The 14369-nt window shown below is 40.9% G+C and overlaps 6 protein-coding genes across 6 annotated transcripts; 5 read left to right on the top strand and 1 right to left on the bottom strand.

The window, feature by feature from the left end:
* Positions 1-47: 47 nt before the first annotated feature.
* ATC70_005676 (uncharacterized protein) lies at positions 48-2489 on the bottom strand (the record flags this gene model as incomplete). The annotated part of the gene is made up of 4 exons (XM_064824961.1): positions 48-1550; positions 1609-2202; positions 2265-2348; positions 2406-2489. 4 exons carry the CDS (start codon positions 2487-2489, stop codon positions 48-50), a joined length of 2265 nt encoding a protein of 754 aa, XP_064680338.1.
* Positions 2490-5639: 3150 nt separating this feature from the next.
* On the top strand, positions 5640-6143 carry ATC70_005675 (uncharacterized protein; the record flags this gene model as incomplete). Its single annotated transcript, XM_064824960.1, has 1 exon — positions 5640-6143. One exon carries the CDS (start codon positions 5640-5642, stop codon positions 6141-6143), a length of 504 nt encoding a protein of 167 aa, XP_064680337.1.
* A 348-nt stretch (positions 6144-6491) lies between these two features.
* Positions 6492-9858, top strand: SNQ2_5 (ATP-binding cassette transporter snq2; the record flags this gene model as incomplete). The annotated part of the gene is made up of 4 exons (XM_064824959.1): positions 6492-6501; positions 6608-7239; positions 7317-7419; positions 7481-9858. The coding sequence occupies 4 exons, from the start codon at positions 6492-6494 to the stop codon at positions 9856-9858; spliced, it is 3123 nt and encodes a 1040-aa protein (XP_064680336.1).
* Positions 9859-10053: 195 nt separating this feature from the next.
* ATC70_005673 (uncharacterized protein) lies at positions 10054-10749 on the top strand (the record flags this gene model as incomplete). The annotated part of the gene is made up of 2 exons (XM_064824958.1): positions 10054-10141; positions 10196-10749. The coding sequence occupies 2 exons, from the start codon at positions 10054-10056 to the stop codon at positions 10747-10749; spliced, it is 642 nt and encodes a 213-aa protein (XP_064680335.1).
* Positions 10750-11001: 252 nt separating this feature from the next.
* ATC70_005672 (uncharacterized protein) lies at positions 11002-12354 on the top strand (the record flags this gene model as incomplete). Its single annotated transcript, XM_064824957.1, has 6 exons — positions 11002-11242; positions 11296-11489; positions 11548-11640; positions 11695-11922; positions 11994-12017; positions 12088-12354. The coding sequence occupies 6 exons, from the start codon at positions 11002-11004 to the stop codon at positions 12352-12354; spliced, it is 1047 nt and encodes a 348-aa protein (XP_064680334.1).
* Positions 12355-13840: 1486 nt separating this feature from the next.
* ATC70_005671 (uncharacterized protein) lies at positions 13841-14275 on the top strand (the record flags this gene model as incomplete). Its single annotated transcript, XM_064824956.1, has 1 exon — positions 13841-14275. The coding sequence occupies one exon, from the start codon at positions 13841-13843 to the stop codon at positions 14273-14275; it is 435 nt and encodes a 144-aa protein (XP_064680333.1).
* Between the last annotated feature and the right edge of the window lie 94 nt (positions 14276-14369).

Below are 14369 nucleotides of genomic sequence, written 5' to 3'. Positions count from 1 at the left end.
ATGCTGTGGTGATAAAAGGAAGGGTATGGGCATAGAATTAAAGTAGTTTATAATAAAAGAGAGAAAAATCTCCGGGTTTTGCTGCTGGTGTGCGTTTTTGAGGATTTGGTGGAAGCAGGAATCTGTTGCTGTTTGTGTTGTTGATCTTGTTGAAGGTTGAATGAAAGTTTAAGATCAGGCAGTTTGGAGAATTCAAGATCCTCAAACGATGAGACGGTATCATGGACTGAAGGCTTTTCATTGACAATGGGATAACTCATTACGACCAGCGTAGCTTGTTGTTCAGGTTGCTGTTCGGATAGCTGTTGGTTATCTGAAGCGCTTGTGTTTCGTCTTTTGGCATAGCGCGCATGTTCTTCAGATGAAAATCCGTCCACTGACGAAAATGGGCTCTTTGCAAAGCTGGGCTTGACAAGCACATCATCATCTAAACAAAAGCTGTCCACATTGGATAGCATGCTGATGCTGCCACGCTTTCTGGCGGGTTGGAACAAAGGAGGCTCGTCCTCCGAGTCTTTTTCCTCCTCTGATACATCGTGATAAAATCCATCTTGATGTTGGTGAGACCGATCATATTCCACATGCTGCTGGTGCTCCAACTCAAAGTATCTTTCGTCTGTGAACGAATAGCCGTCAAAAATGTCTTGCACTTCATCAGAGAATTCAATCTCGGAAGGAATGGGAGTCAAAGCAGGAGACATTGCCAGGAAATCAGGATCAAAATTGGTAAAGTCGAGCTCGTCAGTGACAGGAGGAAGGTAAGGAGGCTGCAGTCTACGATTTCTGATATCATCCCATGAAATATCCGCAAAATAAACGTGATCTTTGATTTCTTCGACGCCTTGGGCTCCAAGACGAGTTCTGGGATCTCGATCCAGTATATCAGACAAAAATTCAGCTGTTTCGTAATCAAAAACGTCTGCTGGAAACTCCAAGACGTCAGTCAACACACGCTGGTACATGTCTGAGTGGTTGTCGGCCCAGAAAGGTGTGATACCAGCCAGCATTTCATACAAAATGGTACCGAAACTCCAGTAGTCAATGGGGAATGAATAAGCTTCTCCCAAAAGCACTTCAGGAGCCAAGTATTCCGCTGTGCCGCAGAATGTCTGTGTTGTGTAGTCGTCTTCTTCCGTCAACCACTTGCTTAGGCCGAAATCTGTCAGGACGATATGGCCATCACCGCTGAGCAGGATGTTCTCGGGCTTCAAATCTCTGTAGAGGACACCCAAGCGATGCAGTTCACCAATACCATCGATGATTTCAGCTGCATAAAAGAGTGCGCATTCTGGAGTGAAATTGTAGAGTCTAGCCATGTGTGTAGCAAGGTCACCGCCACAGTAGTAGTTGGTCAGCAAATACAATCGATGCTCGTCTTGGAACGAGGTGTGCAGCTTAGCGAGATAGGGATGATCAATTTCAGCAAGTTTAGCCAGAATATTTCTTTCATCCAGTGTGTGGGTTATCTCTCTTTGCTCAATCACATGCTCCTTGACAATGGATTTTAAAGCGTACAACTCCTTGGTTATTTGAGATCTTACCAATACAACCTATACAGTGGTCATTTGAATTGAGTAAGCTATTTATATCAGTTGGATTGCAACTTACTTTTCCCATGCAGCCTTTTCCTAGGACTTTGATCATTTCCAGATGGTCAAGGGGGAAGGTATCTTGGTAGTGCTGCTGAGGGTGATCAGAGTGTCTGGAGAGTATATCAATCAAGTCATCGTCTTGGCCGTCCTCCTCTTCCTCCTCTCTATCTACTTGATCGTCTCGGCTATTCGTTTTGATAGAGTTGGGTAAACTAATAATCGAGGGATGCGGACTGGGTACCCAGACCTTGCCAACGTCAATTCTGCTATCGACAATAGAATCATCCAGTGTCGTAGTATTGAGTTGTGGCGAATATGATGCGGGTGTGTCGTGTGGATCATGTGAGAGGGATGAGGGGGATGTGGATACATGTGATTTCTCTTTTATCAAATCACCTTCTCTCTGAGGAGAGAAGAAATCTCGTAAAAGGGTTGAATTCTTGAGAATTGGGTCCATTGAGCAACGATACAAGTATTTCTCGACCTTTTCAGCATTGGATTTCATGGACATGTGAAAGAAGTTTCGGATACTTTTCCTCTTTTCTGCTTTGGAGATGGATTCGGATAAGCTGGGAAAGGGCACCTTGACCTTTTGGTAGTGCGTCTTGACCTTGGAAGTATACATTTAGTAAGCATCTTGGTTTACAACTTGGCAGCATGTCCTCTCCTTACCAAATGATCAAAACTATAGAAATCAGGAATGTACCTGATTACATAAAGATCAGCTTGACTTGTCTTTACGGTAATGTTGAACTCCTGTAGAGGGCACTGTCAGTTACACGATGTTCACCTCGTTTTTCTGAACTAACTTACAGGTACAGTTTTCCATGATTTGTCGTTTGTGTCTTTTACAACAATTGGATATTCGGTTACTTTAATTTCATAAATTGAATCCATGATGAACGAACGTGTTTGCTGAATCTCCGATGTAAGGTTGTTGTTGTTGTGTTTAAGCGACAAGGTTCTTTTTTCTTTTTTAATTTCGAGATAATATAAATGTATGCTGTGTAGTGTAGGACAGTTCTACAAGGTCATCCTATTAGTAACCGCTCGATTTCATGGATATTCACCCTTGGCTGCTTACATATAAAGGTGGTGCTGGATATATAATATATTTAAAAAAAGAAAACTTTTGCTAAATGTTAACATCATCCATCATATCCCACATCCTAAATGTGATGCCCACTTACCTGAACCAAGTTAAAAAATATATATTATATATCTAGGTAAGCGTAGGGCTGCCTCTTTTCTTTGTTGTTTCCTTTCTTTCAAGTGTTTCTTTCCTCTCTCGTTTCAATTGATTGAATCAAGTGAAGAGCAGAGAAAAGGGGTAGGGACAGAAATGAACAAAGAGAAAAAGAAAGAAAAAAAAAAAAAAAAAAAGAGAGGAGAGAGAAAAAAAAAAAAAAGAAAAAGAAAAGAAAGAAATGATGAGGGGAATAGATACAGCATACCACTGCTCTCTCATTCTCTCACTCACTCACTCTCTCTCTCTATGATTTATATATTTCTTGCGTTACATGCGCCATTAAAATTTACTCGATGATGGTTACATAACACACTTACATTTTGAAATGTAACTGCAAGATTTGATTCAAACTGTTGAATCATGCTGTAATGTGTATTTTAAAACTTGTGTGTGTGTATAAATGTACATGTTCTTATTCTATAAAAAGCATTATTGCTCTTGTGATGATTTCGGCAAATGTATGTGCTCTACTACGCACTCTACATCAATAAACATCTATGCGTTCTTAAATCTTGTATGTGTATACACACACACACACACACACACACACACACACACAAACTCGTTATATGTTTCAAGTGGGTGTGTATTGTTGACGCAAGGATCACACACACACACACACACAGAGAGAGAGAGAGAGAGAGTACAGCAAACATTTACAAAACGTTCAAAAACTATATATATATTTCTCCTATAGGAAGCATCATGAGCTAACAGACCTGTATGCGTAACTAAGATGCTTAAATTGGAAGAGATGCTTTACAAGGGGTAGGTACTATTTGCATTTTCATAAACGCTCGAGAATCTCAATAGCAAGATATGTGTCAAGGGTGTGATGTAATGTCAGCCCAAGCCGTTCAGATGAAGGATGAGATTGTATTTTGCTTCTGACATGAAACGGTCGCTTCAAATGATCTCTACATTTATAGTAGCATGACTGATTAAATACATCTATCAACGATTAGAGGCATCTTAAACCAAATTATTTGCATAAACCGGTTGATGTTTAAAACTATTCACATGTGTATACATACTTCTTTTCTTCTTCACAGCTTGAAATAATATAGCAACGGATGCATGTTATCGGCGGGCTTGAAGGGCTGCCAATTGATCTGATGAACTATCTCTATGCTTTAGTACAAACTCACAATAGAAGCGCTAAATAGGTGTTGTCCTCTCAAGTATGCCTCAGTATATCACTTTATCCTTAATAAGAGGATTATGACACATTTTGCATACAAATCCGCATTTCCCTTTTGAATAGCCTCAAAAACATCCACTGCTTTAATAGAAACGAAGATATTGACTTTGCCAAACAAGGTCCAATTCATACTCCGATTTACATATGCTTTACATTGGACAGATTTTGATCAGAATCGACTCAATTGATTTATTTTGCAACTTTCGACTATGTAAACTGTGTTGCTCATCCCATCCTTCCTAATACACGTCCCTGGTGGTAGGGCGAAGTGGTAGAACTCCCGTATGCCAACGGGAGGATCCCCGGTTCAAATCCTGGTGAACGCAAGTTGTCTGATTTTTTGACGTAGTACTGATGTCCTCGTTTGGTGTTTTGTATTCTTATCCATTATCTATTTTTGACGATTTCCGCAAGATTGCATTGGCTCTAGGTTTCGCACCTTATTAGTAGTAGATTTCTTTCCCAACTTAGTTCAAAAAATTTCTTATTCCCCTTCTTTGCAGACATTGGGTCCACCAAGAGTCTTTTCTATCCCTCAGTATGACATTTAAAGGACTTTAAATAAAACCTGGAGCTCGTCTCCCCTACAAAAAAAAAAAAAAAAAATCCTTCCTAATACATTTTTGTTGTATTTTTCAAGGCGCATCCAATGGTACTTGTTATAATAGATGTTTTGACTAAACTTATTTAGCAATACTTAAAAATATGAAAAGAGGTTTTTGGCCAAAATGTTGCAATTTTACATATGAAGTTCTCGCAAAAGTAGTTTCAGGGGTTGCTTTGGATTGAGAGAAACATTTTGGCGAAATATATGCTATAGTAAAAGTGTTCGTTTTTGAGGCGAAAAACGCGATCGTTAGATTTTTGATGAAAACTATGAGGCATCCCTCATGGATTTTGGTCGAATTTTGGTCGAATTTTGGCGACCTCAAAAAAGTTGAGCGATGGTGTCAGCAAGCAAGTGCTAGATGAGAGCAACTGCTTGGTGTTATCCTGGTAATCTGAAACGACTTCTATCTCGAGAAAACGCGGCTCAAATACTCCAAATTTCACTGTGTTTTGCATATTTTTGAGCAGCGAGAAGGAATGTTAGAATGCTGCCTGCTATTATGACTTGATTTCAATGGTGCAGGCACTGAGCATGGTAGAAAAGCTAAATCCATAGTTACAGGATGTCTACGGAAAGTTTTCACATTGTAGTATAGCGCTCATCTGAAAGTAATCTCATTAGAGTCTTATATTACAATGCTATTCTACTCGATTCATTGCTGTTTGACAGCTGTTTCATTAGAGATGTCGTTATTTCTCACCTCGCTGATCGTCATTTACTAGCAATGATTACCGCGCCAAGCTGGCATCGATGTAGATTAGCTTAAGTGTCGCATCCAAAAATTAAGGTTATAGAAAAGCGAAAGCAGATCAAAGTTTTATTTAATTTTATGCAGAATGGAGAAAAAAAAATGCATCCGATACTACCAACAAAGTTCCTCCGAGGACATTGTTTCTCTTTGGATCAAGCATATATATATATAATGCCTCACGTCAATGTAATTGACATTTTGTTTTCAATACTCGTACTTTATATCCATTGGAACGAATGCCCTCAGAATTAGAATGTGTAGAAAGACCCAATGGTCTAGCTGTTAGCAAGAAATTGCAAGACAGCCATGTTATTGTTGACTTGCTCGATGCTGAATGTACAACAGAAGAGGATGATATGGAAGATGACTATGACGAAGAGCTTGAATTCGCATATCAATGCGATTTTCAAAAGAAGAGGCCCAACAAGCCATGCTCTACTAGTTCGCTCTTGACCAATCTGCTGTCTACATCATCAGCAACAACCAAGGCAGAGCACTGCAATAACATATCCAATCCAACAAGATCCAGCAATGGACAAACACCAATGTTGGCGCCCATATCCATCAATCCAGCTGCAGCAACAAACACACCAGCTACCGCCACATCAGATCCACTTTCCGAAAGCTTGAAACGGAATCTTGAATGGGAACATTGCCAACACTCATTAGGAAAGTACCAGCGAGCCAGAAAGGTATCAAGCAATGATGTTTCCTGGACTGATAATTTCAGTAAATGGTGAATTGAATAAAGGATAAATGGTTTAAATCATCTAAAAAAAAGTTACACAAATCATATTATCGACTTGTAACTCAGTGATAAACGATGCTACAGTAACCTAAAGGAAAAGGCTCTTTTTCTTCTTCTTTTTCTTTTCCTCGTCTTTCGTCCTCCATCTTTCATGTCTTTTTTCAAGGGCAAAAGACATTGATTCCACTGCCATTTTATTATACTTTAATATCTCAATCTTCTTTATATAATAACGATTTGCCTACTTATTCCCCGCTTTAGAATCCCTCTCCTACCCCCCTCGCCACTCTCTCTCCCCTCCCCCTTTTAATATATATATATATATAACTAATAATATAGAATGACATTAGGTACCTAAAATAGCATACAACACAAGGCTTTGAATACTAATCTTCTTTTTTTTTTCTCTTTTTTTCGTTTTCTTTTCTTCTTCTCTTTGATACACCATGAAATCAGATGAGCATTACATTTGTCAACGAGCTGCGAATGCCATCATCTCCGAAATTGGGCCCTTCAGAGTATCTACAGACGCCTTGCAAGCTATAAATCAGTTCCTGGATGAATTTATCGTTCTTTTATTGACTTGCTCACTTTCCCTGGATCTGTCTCAAATTAAATCCGTCGTCGTCAGTCTACTGCCATCAACACTCGGTAAAAACGCTATTGTGGAAGCAGAGCTCGAGGTCAAAACCTTCACTGAGACCGAGAGCATTGACTATGATTTGTATGAACGTATGCGCAACTTGTCTGAAAAGGATTTCCCACTGAATGAGGCTGTGCCGCTGTTGAGAGAGAAATGCTTTGAGTTTTGTACACTAGCAGACAAGGATGATCAACTGTATCTACAGAAAAGCATTCGACACAAACGCAACGAGGCGAATATGAAGGTGATTATCTCGCCCATTGTGGCCATCTATGTCACGACTGTCATGGAGCACATTGCAGAGTACTTGCTGACAGCAGTGGCAATGACAGCAGAGCACGAGGACACAGATTATGTCAGAGTAAAGGAAGTATTCTTGGCTCTGATTGACGATATTCAGCTGGGCGATGTGTTTCATAGAATGGATTTGAAGGATAAAATGGAGGTATGTAGTGGGATGTGTTTCTGCGTGTGCCGGTATAGACAGCAAATGCGATTTACTGAGAGACATGTGGCATCTAGAAAAGAGCTGGTTTCTTGAACGCCAATATAGCGAGGGCATCCTACCTGCCAAATCCTCCAGCGCCAGCAAACAATAGAAAAAGCTACACGATAGACCATCAGAGTAAGTCTTTATGTGTCGACCCAACAGAATTTCATGAAATTTAATTACTACTGTTACACAGATGAAACTGGTTCATTCTTGGATATTACATTTGACGATCTTGATTTGGACTATTTTGACGACAATCCACGCAAAAGCACAGTATCCACCACCTCCCGCGTGCCTGAAATCGCGCGACCTCATTCCGCCATGTCTTATTCGAGCGCAATTACGGCTAATACAAACGCCCTCAACACGACATACAACGCTAATAGAAAATCAACATTCCATTTGTTTAAGAATAATCGAAATTCTTTTAGTGGGGATGTACTACCACGTGCTTCTTCACCAGCTTCATCTGTTTATGACCCAGACGCACCCAATGCTATGAATTTTGATGACCTGATAAAGTCAGGTGGAACTGTCAAAGTCTCATTAACACCAAATAGGCTCAGATCCATTGAGCACAAGGATGAATTGGCTCCACCTCAGCCCACATGGGAGCGTCGTTCAACGAGTTCTGCCTCGCCAAGGTTGTCTGCAGTTCATTCTCTTCCATCCAGGCCATCGTCGCCACTGGTATCTCAGCAGCAGCAGCATGGCTCAGCATCAACCAAAAAGCTGCCTCCATCTCAATCCATGTCGCTGTCATCATCCTCGTCGTCCTCACTGTCCTACAACAACAACAACAACAACAACAACAACGAACAAGACGGCATCCAGATGGATTATCACAAGCCCAAAATGTCAATTGAAGTACCCAAGATCAATGCTCGTCCTCAGACACCATCCTCGCCTCTCAGCAAAAAGAGTTTCACTATCAATGATGCCAGTAGATTTGAGAATCCTAGAAATGCACCCAAGCCTCCGCCTTCGCTCTCTTCTGATTCATTGCCTGGAACGATCCCTATTGCTGCTCCGTTGATCCATCCACCTAGTAGCATCAAATCGCCCAAGCTCAATGCTGCCACACTCAGCCATACGCCGCCTCCCATTGCCAGCAGTAACAGCAGCAGCAAGTTGCCCGTCCTAGCATCCCCTGCCACTCCAAAACCAGCAGTGATCACGCCCCTTGGTAAACTACCATCGCCTCCCACCACCACCACCCCATCATCATCGAAGCGATCTCCTTCCGTCAGATCAGCCACCGTCAGTGCTTCTACACCATTTGTAAATAACAGTAGCAATGATTCAATTGCATCCACTGTCTCTTCCGTAGCCAGCATGCCATCGCCTATTGTCAAAAGTACTTCCCATACAACTACCATATCCATTCAAGAACCACCCTTACCTCGACCTTCAAAATCTAATAGTAACAACAACAGTAATACAAGCAATACTAATATAATCAACACGAACGGTATGGTGATCCGCAGAAGCAGTATGAGCAGTCGAAAGAGCCGAGAAAACTTGAGGAAGCTAAAAGAAGAGCAGTTGCAAAAGGAGTTGGCAGCAGTGGTAGTGGATGAACCCATGCCTACCGCCGTTCTCAAGTTGGGCGATGGTGCTACTCAAGCTGATGCCCAAGCTTTGACTGAAGAACCTCAACAAATCAATACGGATGACACTGAAGCGACATCAGCAACCGTGAGACAAGTTCGCTTTGATAACAATCAATCCGCTGAAGACGACATTGGCAAAGCAGCGGATAAAGATGCCTCTTTGGCGACGGATCCTGTTCCTACTGCCATCACGTCTACTTCTGCTCCAAATCCTACCGAGATGCCTCCTACCACGGACGCACCTGGTAGCACTAACGGCGCCATTCCTCGAAAGAAGGCCGCCACTCTCTCTCCCGAAAGACCCTCTAGTATGGTCGCTAAGCGTGCCTCGATGATCAGCAGCAATCGACGAAGATCCATGCACGAAGACATTATGCTGCGACAAAGAGTATCCACAGTAGGATCTGTTAGTGTCTCCATCAAGCAATGGGATGATATCCTCAAATCTGAAGAGACAACCACTAGCACGAATGTGATTCCACCTGCTGCTCATCGTCGGTCTGTGCTAAGACAGTTGCGCCAACAGCAACAGCAGCAAGCCGGTGAGCAAAATCCAGACGGAAGCACGCCAAACAACAACAATGCAGTGCTCGACAAGGTACTTAAATTCGAAAGAGCATCTACATTGGACGACCACCAAAGAGTGTCTCATATGCCCAGAAGAGAGAGATTTCTGTATTTGCAGCAGGATCCCTCTGCTATTGAACGCAAATCCACCATTCTGTCACCCAAGAAACCCATTATTCAGCACACACCTCACCGAGCCATTGGCATAGATCAAGGGGTACAGACTGATTTTGTCAAGCCAGACCCCACCAGAAAGCATGGCGTGAGTAGCAGTGACGACGATGATGAAGAGCACGGCGAAGTCGATGGCGATGAAGAATGGTTTTTGCAAGACTCTGAGTGGGATGAACAGGAGGAAGTTGCTATGGTGGAATGGCTTCTTGGAGACTGAATACCACATGTGTAGTTTGAACGAGTCACCCAAAGAGAGGGTATATTAACACATTGCTGTATTTAAGCCAATCATGAATCAATACATCACTTTTGTTCGTTGTGTCCATATTGAATAAAATTGTAATTCCCCCCCCTCCTCCTCCTCCTTTCTTTTTCACTTTTATATTCATTCTTCTCACAAAGATCATCTATCATGAGTTCATTGTTACTACCAACCGTCTATCTTGGAGGATGCATTGCTGCCATGAGCGCATTCTCATACGTGTACCGCAGAGCTACCAGTAAAGTGTTTGACTGGAACTGTTGTTAATGATGGCTAATTTCTCTTCTTGCAGTGCTTCAATCCATGGAAGCTTGGTTTCCCATCAACACTCAAAAAGAAGAATACATTGCTCTTTTGAACTGCGAGCCCTCTGTTCCTGAGCATCATTTGCGTGCTGCGCTTTTACGCCGTGCCATGGAAGCTGTGCGTCGCCTAGTTCAAGTGCAACAGGAAAAGCCTGCTTTGCAGCAATTGATGAAGACAGGTAGTATAGGTGATGACCTCTGGCGCGAGTTCACTGCTGCCGAACAAGAGATTACAGCTGAATTACAAGAAATCGCAATGGAAGCCAACACATTCAAAGAAGGATGGGGACAAACCGTCTTTAGCACAGCAGCACAAATGTTGGAACACGAGAAACAAAAGCAAATGCAATTAGACATGAAGGTCATGCTGGAACAAGAAACTCTACGCAAAAAGAAGCAAGACGAAGCAGATGCAAAGGAGGCCAAGGAGAACGAACAAAAGTTAAAGGAAAAGCGTGAAAGGGAAGCCAAGAAGGCTGAAGAGGATTTACTAAAGATGGAAGAGATGGAGAAGAAATCAGCAGCAGCAAAGAGAAAGTAAAATAAAAACAGAGAGGGCAAATACAACTTGTCTCTCCCTAAACTCTAACCGTATTTTGGAATGGTATCGTTGTACAGTAATTGTTGTTTGAATGTGTGCGTTCAAGGAGTAGTGGTATATTGACTCTTGTTGACCAGTTTTTTTTTTTTTTTTTTTTTTTTTTTTTTTACATGCCCTCCAAAGGCGTATATAAAAGTAGAATGCCATCTGTGTATTGTTGTGTATTTTTTATCTTTCTTTCTCTCATTTACCATGGTTGAATCTTCAGACGCAATCAGCATTGAACTTGGCATTGTAGGTCCCGATATTCTTGAAATCATATCCGAACTGGTGTCGCTTTTCTGCATTACCGTGTTAGCTACTGCTATCGGCTCAAAGACATACGGAGAGACTTTGAGGTCGATCAATTACGGTCGGTTCATGGTCATTATGCTCTATCTGACGTCTTGGGCATTCGCCTATACATCCGCAGTGGTTGTGTCTACCAATAATAGTAAGATTTGAGCAGATACCTCGGTCTAGCATATAAACTGACATCTTGTGCAGACAATATGACATCCTGTACATTGGGCATGCTTGCTTGTGATATTTTTTATGCTGGCAGTAAGATTATCATTTATGCATGGCTGATTGAGCGTATCTACTTGGTTACTGCAGTAAAGACATCCCGCCTCAAGACAAATTCGTATCGAATTCATCTTACCATGTTGTGTCCATATATCATCATTTTTGCTCTTATGGTATGTATGTGCACACTTGCTTCCAAAGACCCGATGAACTCATACACACCATCTACAGTTGATTTACAGAAACATTTACTTGGAAGCTGATGGCAAATGCACTATTGGCCTACAACTGATTGCTAGTATTCCATTGCTTGTCTATGATTTTGTATGCGGTATTGTCAGCAAAGATCAAGCACATTACACTAACCACATTGTGTAGATTCTTAATTTGTACCTTACATGGCTCTTTATGGCGCCATTGATGAACATTGGTCTTACCTCAAGGGCAAATTGGAAGCGGTCTCGCTTATACAGACTTGCTCGTCGTACTTTGGTAGCATCCGTCGTATCTCTTCTCATCTCCTTTGCAAATGTGTTATTTGTGGTTGTAACAAAGGGGCATCAAAGAGGATTAGTTTGTCTCACAATGTGCACTGTGGATGTAACTGTAAGGCTATTTGTTTTTCTTTTCAACCATATCAAGTTAGCTAATTCGTTTTGTTTGCATGGCAAATATAGATCAATGCTGTTACGGTGTATTGGGTAATGTATTCATGAGAGATTTACTAATACACGTTGTGAAGGCATGCTAACGCCTCTTCTCATACTCAAGGTCACAACAAACAAGAATGGTGGCGGTAAAGATGCCGATGGCAAGAACAAGACCATCTATACCACAGACCACATGTCGGCTGAACTCACATTTGATGCTGCAGAACCCAATGACAATAAGCATCAACAAGCTAAATTTGACTTTGCATCTATTCAACTGGACAGAGATAGTAAATTAAATCAGGAAGAAGAAGATAGTGGTGGTGAAGGGAGTATCAGATCTACCCAAATCTCGCAACTGAGCGCAAAGTCTCTGCATAGTTATTAAATAATTCATTCTGTAAAGAAAACCCGTTTTTTTTTTCTCTCTCTCTCTCTCTTATCGTTCATTTCATGTACTCCTGAAATTTCTTTTTTTTTTTTTGTGTCAATAAACATACACAATGCAAATAAATTTGAGTGGATTTTCGTAGAAATGATGATTTCTTCTTTTTCCGTCATGAATTGTTAGAAAAGTAGCTCATGAGATCTTTTTGCATTCCTTTGTCTGCATAGATATTTAACTAAACATGGACTGAACGAGAGATCACTTGAACCCTTTTTAGAAACATGACCATCTCACACTAACGGGTTTGATTACAAAAGATGCAGGAACCTATCTTTTCATTTGATCAGATTCTCAGAATAGAAACCCTCAGGGGTAAGAAGAAGAAAAATAAGTTGTATTCTTCATGTTGCGAGGAGAGCCCTGGTATGACAAAGGGCGTACAGGTGTAATAGTATACTCCCAGGCACCTAGTGTCGTATTCGCATGATACATTCAGAAAGCATGGACCTAGAAGCTCGCTTAGATGATGAAATCATAATGGCATTTGTCAAATAATTAAACTGCCGATGACAAGAACGATGTCAATCAATACTATACGACTTTTAACTAACGTTATTCTTGGACATGGAAGAGCAACCACATCAAGTTAGATTTGGCCAAGTGTAGATAGGAGTAGCATTTGGCGAAATACCGGTTTAAAGGTTGAAGTTTATCAAGCGATCTGTTTAGGATTCAGCTACCTTGTTGTTCTAGCTTTGGAATTTCGACATTTGACAGCTATATGCGCTTTAGAATCATTCACCATGCATGTAGCAAGGAGACCTAGTATATAGTGAACAGTAAGCTTTCTTGCAATTGATCTGAGGCAAACGATAGAATGAAACTCGGCGAGCAGTCGAGACCAGAGATTTCATATATGTCCCATAGACATTTGATGCACTGACAGTTCATCTGATCCTGTTCATACAATGTAAATCCAACATCTGGATACGGTCATCCTGTCCACACTCCATTATTCATTCATATCGTGTGGCAATAGGCTCGCTTGCTAAAAAAAAAAAAAAAAGCACCATTTCTTATACATTGCTGTAGGAGGGGGGTCACTGTAACACCACATTATGTATCCAATTCACTATGTCCCATATATATAAGCAAGTTTCGCAGTGAATCATTCTAGCGGGGCCTAGCGGTTTGAACGGTTAGGGAGACAGCCTTATGATTGCTATTTGAGTCGAGACAACAATGAACAGTAAATTTATTTGAAACATACATTGATTGCCATCACCGTCTTTAGGTTTAATCGGTTTCACTTTGATACGGATGCCATGTCCTAGCTAATTCTCCAAGAAAAATGGACTACACCACGCATGTAATCATTATTACAGCAATGTGTCACACGCTCTCACATAAAAATTTGGTATATTGGAAGCAAGTTACTTGATTTCAACTGACGCGCTCTTTTCCTCTGTCATTATTCTACATCAACATGGACAACTTTAACAACTCTTTGAACGTAACCATGCAAGCATTTCAGTTAATCTCGGAAGCATACACATTTTGCTATGTGAATCTGCAGAAATCCAATATTCCATTACCTGCACCGGAGCAAGTGCTATCAGCAACAAGAACAACTGTTTCATATATCCTATCAAACTCACCTAGCTTTATTCGACAACTGTATGGCATGATCTCACAAATGGCCATTGAGTCCAACTTTATGGGCATATTCCTGTCATTGATCATAATGTACGCCTTTTACTGCTTGATTTTGGGCATGTTCCGATGGATCTATCGCTTGGTTTATGGATTTGTTCGATTCAGCCTGATTCTAGCAGTGATTGGAGCTGCTGTATACTTTGCACACATGTATCTATCCAGTAGCACTACAACATCTGAAGAAACAACAAAATCATACAGTTGAACAAGAAAAGAATAAATAAAAATCTTTATATATAATAATGTATAGAATGTTGGAAATGAATGCATTGAATTGAAATGAAATTATAAGGTGAATA

Source organism: Mucor velutinosus, assembly GCF_035048745.1.
Source record: "Mucor velutinosus strain NIH1002 chromosome Unknown tig00001544, whole genome shotgun sequence".
Lineage (NCBI taxonomy): Eukaryota > Fungi > Mucoromycota > Mucoromycetes > Mucorales > Mucoraceae > Mucor > Mucor velutinosus.
This window is presented reverse-complemented; position numbering and strand designations above follow the sequence as displayed.